At 66.4% G+C, this 13,264-nt stretch overlaps 1 protein-coding gene across 1 annotated transcript in view; it reads right to left on the bottom strand.

Annotated features, from left to right (window-relative positions):
• The window catches only part of KIF1A (kinesin family member 1A), a 92,531-nt gene that overhangs the window by 56,482 nt on the left and 22,785 nt on the right, over window positions 1–13,264 (bottom strand). Inside the window, 9 exon segments of the mRNA XM_058299749.2 lie at window positions 3,180–3,197; window positions 3,888–3,953; window positions 4,443–4,520; window positions 5,609–5,720; window positions 6,472–6,620; window positions 6,622–6,651; window positions 6,987–7,052; window positions 7,550–7,729; window positions 8,337–8,413. Coding sequence (XP_058155732.1) covers window positions 3,180–3,197; window positions 3,888–3,953; window positions 4,443–4,520; window positions 5,609–5,720; window positions 6,472–6,620; window positions 6,622–6,651; window positions 6,987–7,052; window positions 7,550–7,729; window positions 8,337–8,413 — 776 coding nt within the window.

The following is a 13,264-nucleotide window of genomic DNA, read 5'->3' as shown; positions in this document are numbered from 1 at the left end:
ATTCCCAACATGCTGTTCTCCACACAATTCCTTACAGTTTTTCACACATTTCTCACAAAGTTCCTCTATGGTTCTTTACACAGTTCCATTTAAATTTCCGCACACAATTCTTCACAGTTCCTCACACAGTCCCTCATAGAGCTCCTCTCGGTTCCTCACGCAGTTCCTTTCAGACCTTCTCAAGTTCCTCGTTCTGTTCTGTACACAGTCCCCCACACGGCTACTCATACAATTCCTCAATTTGTCACACAGACCCCACACAGTGACTCATATGATTCTTCACAGACCTTTCAGTTTCTCACAATTCTTCATACAGTTCTTCAGTTTCTTACATGGTTTCTCAGACAATCCCTCAGTCCCTCACATAATTTATTTCAGTTCCTCACACAGTTCTTCTCAGCCCTTTTCACAGGGCCTCATACTGTTCCTCACACAGTCTCCCACACAATGACTCAAACGTTCTGCCCAGTTTTTCACACAGTACCCCACACAGTTCCTCACACTATTCCCCACCACAATTCACCACACAGTCCCATACAGAACCCCTCACACCGTCCATACACTGTTTCTTACATTTCCTCACAGTTTCCCACAATGTTCCTCACACAGCAGTTTTTCACCATTCCCTCACACAATTCCTCTTGCAATTTTCACACGTACCCACACAGTTTCCCTAAGCAGTTCTCCACACAATTTCTCACACATTTCTTCAGTTTTTCTCAGTTTCTCACATCATTCCTACCCAGTTCCTCATAGTTCTTCATACATTTCCTCACAAAGTTCCTGACACAGTTCTCCATGCGATTCTGCACACAATTCCCCAGTTAGTCTTGCAGCTCCTATATAGTTCCTTACACATTTCCTCAGTTTCCAACAGGGTCTATGAAGTTCACACAGGTCCTCTAAGTCCCTTTCACAGTGTTCCTCACACAGTTTCCCACGGATTCCTCACAGTTCCCCCACAATTCTTCCCAGGCTTCATCACGGTTCCCTACAGAGTAACTCAAAGGTCCATTCAAAGTTCCTTACAATGCTTCACACAGTTCTCTCACATAGTTCCTCCCACAGTTACTGTTTTCCACATAGTCCCCACACTTCTTTCCATGCAATTTCTTACTCAGTTTCTCACTATTCCTCAGTCACTCAGTTCTTCCATAGTTGCTCAACAGTTCCTCATAGTTCACTCAGTTCCCCACAAAGCTACTCTCAATTTTCCTCATACATTTCCTCACAGTCCTTTACACAGTTCCTCATACTTTCTCCACACAGCTTCCTATATAGTTCCTTACACAGTTCTCAGTTCAGTTCCATAAACAGTTCCTCACAAAATTCTTCAGAGTTCCTCACACAGTTCCTCTCATTCCCTTTCACAGGTCCTTATACTGTTCCTCACACAATTCCTGTTTCTTTCACAGTTCCTCAAACAGTCCCCCACACAGTTGCTCACACGGATTCTCTCCATTACTCAAATATTTGCACACACAGTTTCCACATAGTTCCTCAAAATCTTTCACAATTCATGAGAGTTCCTCACAGTTATTCACACGAGTTATCACAGAGTTCCTCTTAGGAACCTTCACAGTTACTCTCACAGTTGCTCACACATATCTTCACACAGTGCCCCACACGACTCACACAATTCCTTCCAGTTCTTCACACACTCCTCACAATTCCTCGCAAAGTTCCTCACGTAGCCCCTTACAGAGGCCACACACACTTTCTCATAGTTTCTCTCAGTTCCCCACATAGTTCCTCATAGAGTTCGTTGGATAGTTCCTTACACAGTTCCTCACATGGTCCATCTCTCAGTAAACCAGTTTCTCATTTTCTCCTCATGGTTCCACACATAGATCTCATAATTCCTCATACAGTTACCCACTTTGTCCTCACTAAGTCCCAAGCATTTTCTCAACATAGCTTCCCACACAGTTGCTTACATAGATTCTTCACACAGCCCCACACGGTTTCTCGTAATTCCTCACACACTTCTCCATATACACCTCACACAATTCTTCACAGTTCCTTGTGTTTTCTCACAATTCCTCACAGAGTTCCTTGCAGTTGCTCGCACATTTTCTCACCATTCCTCACACAGTTCTCAAAGTTCCCACACATTTCCTCACAGGACTCCGACTTTTCCACATAGTTCCTCACACAGTTCCCTGCGTGGTTCTTACTGTTCCTCCCCATTTCTGGACACAGTTCCCCACACTGACACCAAGTTCCTCTCACAATTCCTCACATAGCTCCTCACACGACCCCTCTCATTTCTTCACACATTTGCCTTCATGGTTCTGCACAAAGTATCCTACAGTCTTCCACACAATTCCTCACAAAATTACTCTGAGTTCTCAGTTACTAAGTCTCTCAGTTTCTCACAGTATCCTGCTCAGTTCCCCAAAGAGTTCCTTACACTTTTTTCATACATTTCCTCACATTCGCTCCCAGTTCCAGGTAGTTCCTCGTTTTTCTCCTAGTTCCTCAGGTTCCTATGCAGTTCTTCACCGAATTCCTACCACAGTTCTGCACAGTTCCTACAGTTCTCACATTTCCTCAGAGTCCTTCACACAGTTCCACCATTCGTCTCAGTTCCTTGCACGTCTCCCACATTCCACCAAGCTCCTCTCAGTTCCACACGCATTCCCTCACCACCCACACGGCTCCCAGCGCCGTGCCCACGTCCTCACGGCTCCGCACACGCCTCCTCACGGCTCATGACCCCTCCCAGCTCCTCACAGGGCCCCTCACACTCTCACGCCGCCCCCACAGCTCCCCCAGACCGCCCTTTCCCGCTCCAGAGCCCCCCACGGGCGCCCACCCCGCGCACAGGGGCTGCCCTCGCGCCGCGCGGCTGCTCCCGCCCGCAGGCCTCCACCGTCAGACCAGCCCCGAGCAGCTGCCTGTCCACGCCGGCCCGCGGGCCCGCCCCTCGCAGCACTGCTCACGGGGTGGCGTCTGCCCGATTCGTAACAACCTGGTCCTCTGCCTGCTTCCTTACTCCCCACCGGCAGCGCCGTGCTCCCACGGGCGGGCGCCGCTCACCGCTGCGGCCCGGCCCCCAGCACGGGACTCAGGTGTTAGGTGAGCAAACAAGAGGGCGGCCAAGAGGAGGTGCGGGGACACCGCGCGGGGAGCCTGGGCCAGGGCAGGGCGCGCGCGAAAGCAGAGGAGCCGCCTACCTTGTTGGGCCCGGAGTCCTGGAAAAGAAAGACAGACACACCTGAGGGCTCGGAGCAAGGCGTGGGGGCCGCCCGGGGGCGAAGGGCAGGCGAGCCCCAGCCCTCCCCTGCCCCGGCCGCCCCGCGGCAGCGCCCTCGTGCCGCCCACCCCCCCGCAGCGCCCTCGTGCCGCCCCCCCCCCGCAGCGCCCTCGTGCCGCCCCCCCCCCCGCAGCGCCCTCGTGCCGCCCGCCCCCCGCAGCGCCCTCGTGCCGCCCCCCCCCCGCAGCGCCCTCGTGCCGCCCCCCCCGCAGCGCCCTCGTGCCGCCCCCCCCCCCTGCAGCGCCCTCGTGCCGCCCCCCCCCCCCTGCAGCGCCCTCGTGCCGCCCCCCAGCCCCCCACGCGCTTCCCCGCCCCCGCGCGCCAGGCGGGCCCTCTCCTCTCCGCCAGCACCCCACCCGGTCCACGCTGATCTCGGGAAGCCCCATGAGGAAGGCAGCAGGGCCGCCCCCTTTACAGGTGGGGAAACCGAGGCCCCAGGAAGACACCAGGGTCTCTGCCCATCTCCAGGCTATGACCCCACCCCGGGCTGACCCTGGACCCGTCAGCTCGCCAGAGGCAGGGCTTGGCACAGGTGGGACGGCTCCCAGCATGCCCCAGGGGAGGCTGGACCAGGAGGCACGACCACGGCCAGCCCATCAGTGGGGTCTCGACGGCCGGGGCCACTCACCATCTCGGCCAGAGCAGAGATGACCTTCCCGAGCGTGGTCAAGGACTTGTTGATGTTGGCCCCCTCCTGCGCGAGGAGAAGACGGTCAGAGGCCACGGAGCCCCTCGTGCCACCTGACCCCGGGGCTGACCCACCCGGCCCTCACCGCCCACCGAGGGGTATGGTCCCCAGAGCCCCTTCCCACCCACTGGGTAACGGGGGGTCAAAGAAGTGGGGACGTGAGAAAACAGAAACAAGAGCTCCTTCCTGACACCCCAAGACGTTCCTGTGGGAGGGCGCCCTGTCCTCACAGCTGCCGCGGCAGCCCAAACCCACGGCCAGGGAAACAGTGGACACGAGGTGCTGGGGTCGCAGAGGGGACCACGTTCCACCCGGGGCACTGTCCCTGCTGACCAGCGCTGGGGGCCCCCGCCTGCTGGCCCTTGGCGGTGGCCCTCACCTCCCGCCCCGGCGGCTGCCCCTCCGCAGGCCTGAGCCCCCCACGAGCCTGGCCTGGGGGCAGGACCCCACAGGCGAAGGGAGGCGCGGCAGGCGTGGCGGTCCGCCCGTCCCTACCTTGAGCCGTGTGCCCTTGGCTCCCGTGGAGTCCGCCCGCTCGCTGCCCGCCAGGTCCACCAGGCTAATCTTGCTCACCTGGAATCCAAGGCGCAGCGTCTCAGTGCCGCCGTGGGCCAGGACGGCGGGCGCGCTGCCTACGCCGGGCGCGGCCTCCCCGGGGCTGCCCCCATCCTGGCTCTGAGGTCTGGGCTTCTCCCCAGATCTCCCTGCCCTGCTCCAACGCGCTGCCCGCGGCCCAAAGCCCCCGAGAGGCCCCGGCCCCTGCGCCCACAGTGGCTGACACGCTGCTCCCTGCGCAGGCTCCCCAGGGCGCCCCGAGTACCCCCTTGCGCCACCCCCTCTCTCAGGCAGCGGCGGCTCAGAACCCGTCCCCCAGCTCGTTGAGCGCGGCACGCGCCTTGCGGGGATGAAGCTGCGCCACCGCCAGGCGGGCCCTGGGCAGGCGTCTCCCCCTGGGCTTCCACGCCTGGGCAGGCGGCCACCACAGTCATCTTGGGCAGAGCACCCCGATATCATCCAGGGGCCAGGGACTTAGGTGCCCAAGGAGGCCTTGACAGGGGGTGGGGGGCACAGATGCAGCCGCCCGTGGGGGCCCCAGGCCCTACAAGGAGAGGCCGAGGGGTCAGAGACAGCACGACGCCACGGACCACGGGGGACAGCCCCGTGCCCTTCCGGAAACCCGCGCACTGGGCACCAAGGACAAAGGCTGCGGGGGCTGCCCTGCCCAGCCCGCGGGGACCCCGAGGCGCGGGGGCTTGTCTGGGGCAGGGGGCAGGGTGCAGACCCTCGAGCAGTCTCTTCTCTGTGCCTCCTGCCCCCAGCCCAGGACGGCCACAGCCCCGTCCCTCAGTCCGGGGGGCTGTGTGGGGACAGGGGACCCTATCCTGGGTCCCGCTCAGCGTCCGGGTGCCCTGCGAAGTCCCCGCAGGCGGGGGGTGGAGGTGGGCCCGGGGCGGGACCTCCACATGGGACCCCAGCGTGCCAGGAGGCGGCCTCCAGGGCCCTGGCTGGGCAGGGGACGCCGCCCGCACCCCGCGGACCTGCGCTGGGTTCCAGCTACCTCGGGACGGCGCCGGGCGGCGGTCCCACCGCGCGCCAGCCCGCCCGCCTTGGCAGGCGCCCCAGCCCCTCAGCGCTCTGCCCCGGGACGACCGGCGGCTCACCTTCTCCGTGGTGATGTCCGTCTCGGCGTCGTGGCGCTTCTGGGTGAAGATGATGTTGAAGACGGCGTGAGAGCGGCTGCTCGTCTCGTTCATGTTCGTGGCGGCCACGGTCCTGGGGGCGGGAGGGGGCCGCGTCCCCTGAGCCACGGCCGGAGGGTGCGCCCCGCCCGGGGGCTCAGCGGGGCCCAGGAGCCACCAGCTGAGCAGGAGCCCCCCAGAGGGGCCGCCCACCCCTGCCGCCCCCAGACCACACCCCGAAAACGGGGCGCCCCGTCTACGGGCAGCTGCTCTGGGAGCCCGGGAGCCCGCCAGGTCCCAGGGCCCCACCCCTGGGGGCCACGGGGGTCAGCAGGGGTCCCAGGAGAGGAGCAGCCCAGGGTGTGGGAGGCCTCGGTGGGTGCCCATGCCGCCTGACAGGCCAGGGACCCCCGGGGAGCCCCCACACTCAGCCTAGCGGGAAGCTCAGTTCACGGGGAAAGCAACGGAGGAGGTGGGAGTGGGGGTGGGGGCGCCCCACCCTCAGGGGAGTCACAAGTGACCCCGGGAATCACCGCCCCCGCCTGGGAGCCCCCGGTTTGCAGAGAAGCGGGACTGCAGTGGCCGCAGGGCTCTGGGGCGACCCGGCCCCCTTGCGCCGCCCCCACCCACCCACCCTGCCGGTCCAGAGGGGAGTGGTCTTCAGAGCAAGCGGGGCCCGTCCCACTCGCTGCCAGGCCTCTGCCCCGCGCACCCCAGCCCTGCTGGCCCCCCCGGGCGCCCCCGGCCGGGGTCCCACCGTGGCGCAGGGGCCCGCTGCAGCAGGCAGACCCCCCACGAGGCAGGGAAGGGCGGGGGCCTCCGGGGCCGGGGGCGGCGGCGCCCACCTGGCCTTGTTGCCCGAGTCCATGAGGTCCTGGATGTCGTTGTAGGAGGTGACGGCCAGTTTGGACAGGTCCTCCACGTAGGGGCCCAAGAGCGGGTGCTCCCGCACGCGCAGGTTGCCCTTGTTCTTGGGGTTCAGCAGGTCGCGCACAGCGCTCGCAGTAAATCTCCATGTAGCTGACCTGCGGCGGGGGGCCGTCGGGGTTGGGGGGCAGCAGGGCGGGGGGCCGCGTCCTCGCAGCAGAGGCACCACGGCCTGCGGGCTCGGGGGCCTCGGGCCCAGCCTGCCGCCAGGGCCATCCGCGGACCTGCTCCCCCCGCGGGCACACGCGTCCCCCGGGGGGCACGGGTCAGCCCGGAGCCCCTCGGGTCAGCACGACCGGCCACGAGGCCCCGCGGTGCCCAGCACCCACCTGCTGTCCAGGGCGGGGCAGATGCTGAGCCAGGGACCGTGCCCGCCCCCGCGCTGCGCCCGCCCCCGCGCCCACCCCGGCCCCAGGGCGCCTGCCCGGCCCACCTCGACAGAGTAGGACATGTTGTTGTTGGTCGTGTCGTTGATCCGGGAGAAGAGGTCCTCGCAGAGCTGCAGGGGCCAAGGGAGGCGCGAGACATCAGAGCCCCCGCTGCACAGGGTGGGGGGCTGCGCCCGGACCCTCCGGCCCACTCGCTGTCGCCATCCGTCTTAAAGGCATACCCCGTGCCTGACCCTTCCTGCGGGCCCCCTCCACACCACCGGGCCCCACCCCAGACCCCCGTCGTCATCGCCTCAGGGGGTCTGGCCCACGGAGGAGGCAGCGGGTGGGCCGGGGGCGCGGCTCCCATGGGACTGGGGCCGCCCCCGCTCCTGGCGCCCGCTTGGCCGAATGACACGCTCGCCCGCTCCCCGGCCACCAGCCCTCCTTCCCGTGGCCGGGCCCCACGCAGGGCCAGCCCCCGCCCCCCGCGCCCCCGCCCCGTGCCGTCCACACCCCCCGCTGCTGGCCCTCCCCGCTGCCCCCTCCTTCCCGTGGTCGTGACCGTGGCCAGGCTCCGCGCAGGGCCGGCCCCTGCCCCTCGCGCCCCCAGCCCCGCGCCGCCTGCCTGCGGGATGATGCCCTGCTGGTCCGTCTCCTGCTTGCCCATCATGGTGTAGGACTTGCCCGCGCCCGTCTGCCCATAGGCGAAGATGCACACGTTGTAGCCCTCGAAGGCGTGCTGCAGCATCTCCTCACCGATGTCGCGGTACACCTGCTTCTGCGAGGCGTAGTTGATGTCCTCGGGCTGGGGGACAAGGTGGTCAGTGGCCGGAGGCAGGACCCAGGCAGGCGGGGCGGGGGCGTCCCGGCAGGGGGGGACAGCGGGGAAAGGCACGGGGGCCATGGCGGGCTGGGACCCGGGGGCTCGTGCGGCGGGGTGGCAGCGGGCAGCGTGGGTGACGCGAGCAAGGCCGGGGGGCCCCGGGATGCACAGCCTGGGGCCAGTGCCCGGATGCCTCCAGAGGGCAGGTGTGGGCAGCGGGGAAGCGGGAGGGCCGGGGGTCACCGGCCACAGGGGAGGTGGGGGTGCCCTGGAGGCCGGGGCTGGGGGGTGAGACCCGGGGCTGGCTCCTACAGTGACGGGGGTGTGTGGGTGAGGGGCTCCATGGGGATGACCGAGGGGGGTCCGGAGGCAGGGGACGGGGCCGGGGGCCAGGGCACTGCTGGGATGTCTGGGGTGGCACAGAGGCTGGGGTGACGGACATGCACCTCGGGTCCTGGAAACCGCCCAGGAGCTGCGGCTCACAGCCGGAGGCGGCCTCGGGACCCCGCCCGGGGGGCCCCAGGGAGCAGGGTGGGGGAGCGCGGGGTGCGGGGCCAGGGCCCCAGCGTCCAGCTGCTCCGGGGCTCACCGAGGTGTGCGACCAGTAGGAGTAGTCGAAGCTGAAGCTCTTGGGCGTCTCCTTGGGCTGCTTGGGGTTGACGATGGCTGCGGGGGGGACGGGCGCGCGTGAGTGCTGGCCCCCGGGACGGCGCGCTCTCCAACTCCACCCTCCCCAGGGCGCGGACGCCTTGCGCAGGCCCTTGCCGAGGTCGTGCGGTCACGGCCCCGTCACGGGGCCCTTCGCAGGCGGACAGTGGAGCGAGATTCGGACAGGGAGGTAGCGGGACGTGGCCAGGCGCTGGACGCCCACGAGACCCCACGCGGCTGAGGAGCAGCCCGGGATGCCAAGTGGGAGGGACCCCACAGCAGCACAGCTGGGTGCCCCGCCCTGCACGGTGCCCGCTGCCCACATGTACCTGACCTGCCACTCCCCGCTGTCCCCAAGGGGCTCGGCCCAGCAGCCCAGGGCAGCCGTACCCCTCCTCGGGGTCCATCCCTGCTCACGTCCCAGGGTCAGCACCCCTCTCCCAACCTGGGGTCCATCCCCGCTCCCACCCCAGACCCAGACCCTGATGCCTTCGCCCTAGATGCATCCGGAAGGTCCGGCCGGGGCCTGTGCACAGGGCCAGCCCGTCCACACCTGCTTCTTTGGCCCCGTCGCTGTCCCACGGCCGCTGCTTCCCCGAGGAGCACGGGCTGGTCCCCGTCCCGCCGACACGGGGGGCGAGCCCTCCCCACGCGGCCCCACTTGGAGGCCTCTGAGGCCTCCCTGCTCCCCTCCACACCCCCGCCCACCAGGGAGTGCCCGGGGCGCCTGACCGCAGGCCCCAGAGAGGAGAGCCCTCGGCCTCGCTGCACCCCGCAGCTGCCCAGGCCCGGCGGCCCCGCAGCAGGCCCCGGGGAGTTCACGCTCTACGTACCCTGCAGACAGGACTCTCCCCAGGGCCGACCAGCCCACCCAGAGCCCCCTCCCCAGGGCAGAGCCAGCTCCAGGAACCACCCAGAGCCCCTCCCCAGGGCCGACCAGCCCCTGGCACCGGGCCTGAGGTGCTCGGGGACGCTGGGTGCTGAGGAGGGCTGCAGGAGGGCGTGGGTGACTGACCTTCGTGGCCCTCCCCGGGGGCAGGGGAGCACGCGTCCACGCCGCCACCAGGAGCAGAGGCAGCTGGGAGCGCGAGCTGCCCTGGCCTCAGCGCCCGGGGACAGGCTGCAGGGCGGCTGCCGGAACCCAGCTCGGGGGATGCCGGCGCCGTGGCAACGACAATCAGGCCCCCTTCCTGAGCGCCAGTGAGCAGGGCTTCAGGCGGCTCTGGCAGCAAGAGGCCCCCTGCTCCCCACGTCCAGCAGCGCCCACCTCCTCTCCTCACTCCTGCACGGCAGGTGGGCCCAGCAGCCCCTACCCTGGCCCTCACCCGCTCCCCACCTCAGGCCCCCACCCTCTCCCCACCTCAGGTCCCCAGCCCCCTCCCTGCCCAGCCTCTCTGCCTGGCTGGCCCGGGAACACCCAGCTTTCTCTGAGGTGCCTGGACACTGGGGTGCTGGCTGTACACCTCACCGGACAAGGAGCTCCCTCAGGTCGGGGCAGGTTAGGCAAGCAGGGGTCGGCAAGGCGGGGGTCAACGAGGCAGGGGGTCATGGAGGTGGGGTTCAGCGAGGAGGGGTCAGCCAGCAGGGGGTCAGGGACGGGGGTCAGTGAGGTAGGGGTCAGCGAGGCAGAGGTCAGCGAGGTGGGGGTCAGCGGGGCAGGGGCATGTCATGGCTGGAGGCTTGGGTCCAAGGGGTCAGCCAGCAGGGGCCCCGCAGTGCGGTGGGAGCACCCCTGCCATCACTGAGGGGACCCCGAGCTGGGAGCAGGGCTGCCCTTCCCCAGGGCACCCGGCCTGCAGGGGGCTGGGCCCAGAGGCCCCGCGGCAGGCCCGCCCTCAGCCTGCTCTCAGCGAGGCGTGGCCAGGAAAGGGGCTCGGGTCTCTCCCTGCAGGGCTTTGAAACGAGGGGCGAAGCCGGACCCCCGGGGCCTGCTGAGCGCGGCGCCCGTCCAGCCGCTCCCCTCCGCCTTGCTGCTCACCAGCCTGGGGAGCTGGGCCCCTCCGAGGCCAGCCTCAGCACCCCACTAACGCCCCCAGACCCCACCTGGGGACGTGAGAGGGCTGGCCGCCCAGAGGGGAGGACAAAGAAGTGGGCGTCCCCGTTGAAGCAGGTGCACAGGGAGGGGGAGGAAACAGCTCAGGACGTGTCGGCGCGCCGCGCGGGCTCGAGGCCAGGAGCGGCGCCGCCTGAACCGCCGGCCGTGGGCCCGCCCGGGAGAGGACTCACGCCAGGGACGCCGGCAGACGCCCACCTGTCCTCTTTCGGGTCTGGGGTTTGGTTCACGTTTGGAGCTGCTTCATCAGCTGGTTTAGCTGCTGACCCCTCCCCAAACGCACAGCACTTAGGGGTCCACCTCGCTGCGACACACCAAACCGCCCTGGCCTTCGGGGAACAGCTTGACCGTCACCCCGCCACCACCAGTTCAGTGACCGCACAGCCAGGTTGACCTCCCATCCACGCCACGGCCGGCGCCTTGTCACCCCTCGCCCACCACCCAGAATGAGCCCCCACGCCTGGACCTGCGCGTGGCCCGGCCGCCAGCCGTCTGTTTTCCCTTCCCGCGCGCCTTAACGCCTCCCCACCCGCACAGCAGGCCTGGGGCAGCCGAGACCCCCGCCTCGCTCCCTGCTGCACCCGGTGCCTAAAGAGGAGCATGGCCCCTGCTCGGCAGGTGTTTGCTGACAGGAGGGGCCTGGCCTCCCCTTCTGCTTCCTGCGCAGCCGTGGGCAAGCCCCATGGCCGCACGGAGCCTCGGTTTGCCATCTGTGCCCCGGGAACAGTAGGCGAGGTCACGGCCCTGCAGTGGGAGCCCCGTTGCTAGGCTAAAGGGGAGTCCGGCAGGAGGGAAGCCAAGGCCCGGTGTCCAGTCAGAAAGCGCCAGGCCGCCGGCCGCCCCGGCGCAGCCTCTGCCCTGCGCCAGCCCCTCCCCGACACCCCTGCTCGGCGTGGCACCACACTCCAGACCAGCGCCAAGCTCGCTTCCGGGGCCTGGAGCCTCCGGGGACGGTGACGCAAACACGGCCGACTTCCCCGGGGGCTGCGCGGGTGCTGCCTGAAGCTGCGTGCCCGCCGACTGCTGGTTGACAAGGGCTGGGAGGCCGTGCCTGGGCTTCGTGGGAAGGCAGAGGGCAAGGGCCCAGAATGTTCTGTCAGACAGCCCAGAACCGTGGTCTGTTCCCTGAGAGCACGGGGGGCCATCTGTGGAGGCAGGAGGGCCAGGCTCCGTGTGGCCCGGGGGCCTGGAGGGCGGGTGCCGGACGCGCCAGCACAGCCTTGCCAGCTGCCTTCCCCCGCAGGCGCCATCTTCCCCTCGCCGCAGGGACAGCTCACCTGCAGCAGCTCCCAGGCACCTGCCAAGAGAGCTCCAGCGTGAGGCCAGAACGGAGGCCCAAGGCTATTCTGCACCCTACGACCCCATTCTCCCCCTCACCAAGTCCGGTGTCCCACCCATAGAACAAAGGCAGGGACTGGAGGCCGCCCTGACCCCAGGCTTTTCTTTAGCGCTTGGAAATGAGCTAGAACCAGGGCTTGGAGAAGGCACTGAGCGTCACCCCTCACTCCTGCACAGGTGAGGACACTGGGCCGAGGGGAGCCGCCTGGTCAAGGTCACTCAGTACGCGGGTCAGCTCACTGGCTGGACCCCCCCACTCTTGGCCTTCCAACCTCGGGCATGCATTGGGCGTGATTCTCCTGCGGGACCAAGGGGCCACATCACCAGCCAGCCCCAGGCCTCCCCCTGGTCCTAAGGGCAGAGGATGTGAGAGAGGAACGCCTTCTAGAAGGCTCCAGGGCTGCTCCTCCATCAAGCAGTGGCAGGGGGCACGAGGAGGAAGGGCACGGCGTGGCGTGCGAGCAGTTTCTGCGCTGTCGCGGCCCGTGCCAGCTCTGCCCGCCATGGCCTACGGCTGGGCTGGCTCAGAAATTGCTGGGTTTGGTGTGTTCAGATGAAAAGTATTATTTATCCCGGCGATGATTACAGGCTGACAAATTGAATTTACTTTTAAATGTTTCTGGGTTTTGTGTCAGCAGAGAGCCACCAGGAGCTCACTCCAGGAGCCGAGCATCTCTGAGGAGGCCACCTCGGGATTCGGGGACTGGCCTGGGTCCCCCGAGGGACAAGACAGGGCTGAGAGGGCCGGGGAGGCTCTGGGACCCCACCGGCCTCACCGCCTCGCACTCCATGGAGGGAACGAGGCTGTGCTGGTGGACGCCCCCGGCCGCCTTCTAGGCCCTGCCAGCGCTGGGCATCGTGCCCGCCACCCCTCCCGGGCCCCAGGAGCACACGCAGACCCAACGGCGGGGGCTGCCACCTGGCGCCCACGGGGTCCTCCTCCCAGCCCAGCGTCCCCAGCGCCCGCCACGCAGCTCCCATGCCCCTTGTCCCCAGGAGAGCGTCCTGAGCCCAGGGCTGGTGATGCCCTCTGAGCTCTCTCAGGCATCACGCAGACTTCCAGCCCTTTCCACCTGCATCTTCGCTGTTCTGTTTTCTCCCAAACGAAGACAGCGTCCGCGGGGGGTCCTGCCTGCACTCTCCCCACCCCCCCGCCCCGGTAGCTCTTCCCCACTCCCTTTCTCTCTCGCACACTTACACGCATGCGTGCAGATGTGCAATGCAGTGAGTGGGCGCCTGCCCTTTGCATAAGCACGCTCTCTTCCTGCCACTCTATGTCCCCTTTCACAAAGCATTGTTCTGGAGTTCTCCCAAGGCCATAGCACAAAGCTGCATTGTCGTTTTGAAAGTTGCACCAAAGTCCGTTGTTAGGACCAACAATGACGTCCCTAACCAGCTCCAGGCTGGGGGACATCGGGGCGGTGGCCGGTGGGACTTCTTGGGGCACAGCTCCCAAGCCTGGCTTGAAAATCTTCCTA

This window comes from Dasypus novemcinctus, chromosome 7 (genome assembly GCF_030445035.2).
Source record: "Dasypus novemcinctus isolate mDasNov1 chromosome 7, mDasNov1.1.hap2, whole genome shotgun sequence".
NCBI lineage: Eukaryota > Metazoa > Chordata > Mammalia > Cingulata > Dasypodidae > Dasypus > Dasypus novemcinctus.
Note: the sequence above shows the minus strand (reverse complement) of the source record. Positions and strands in the feature narration are given on the sequence as shown.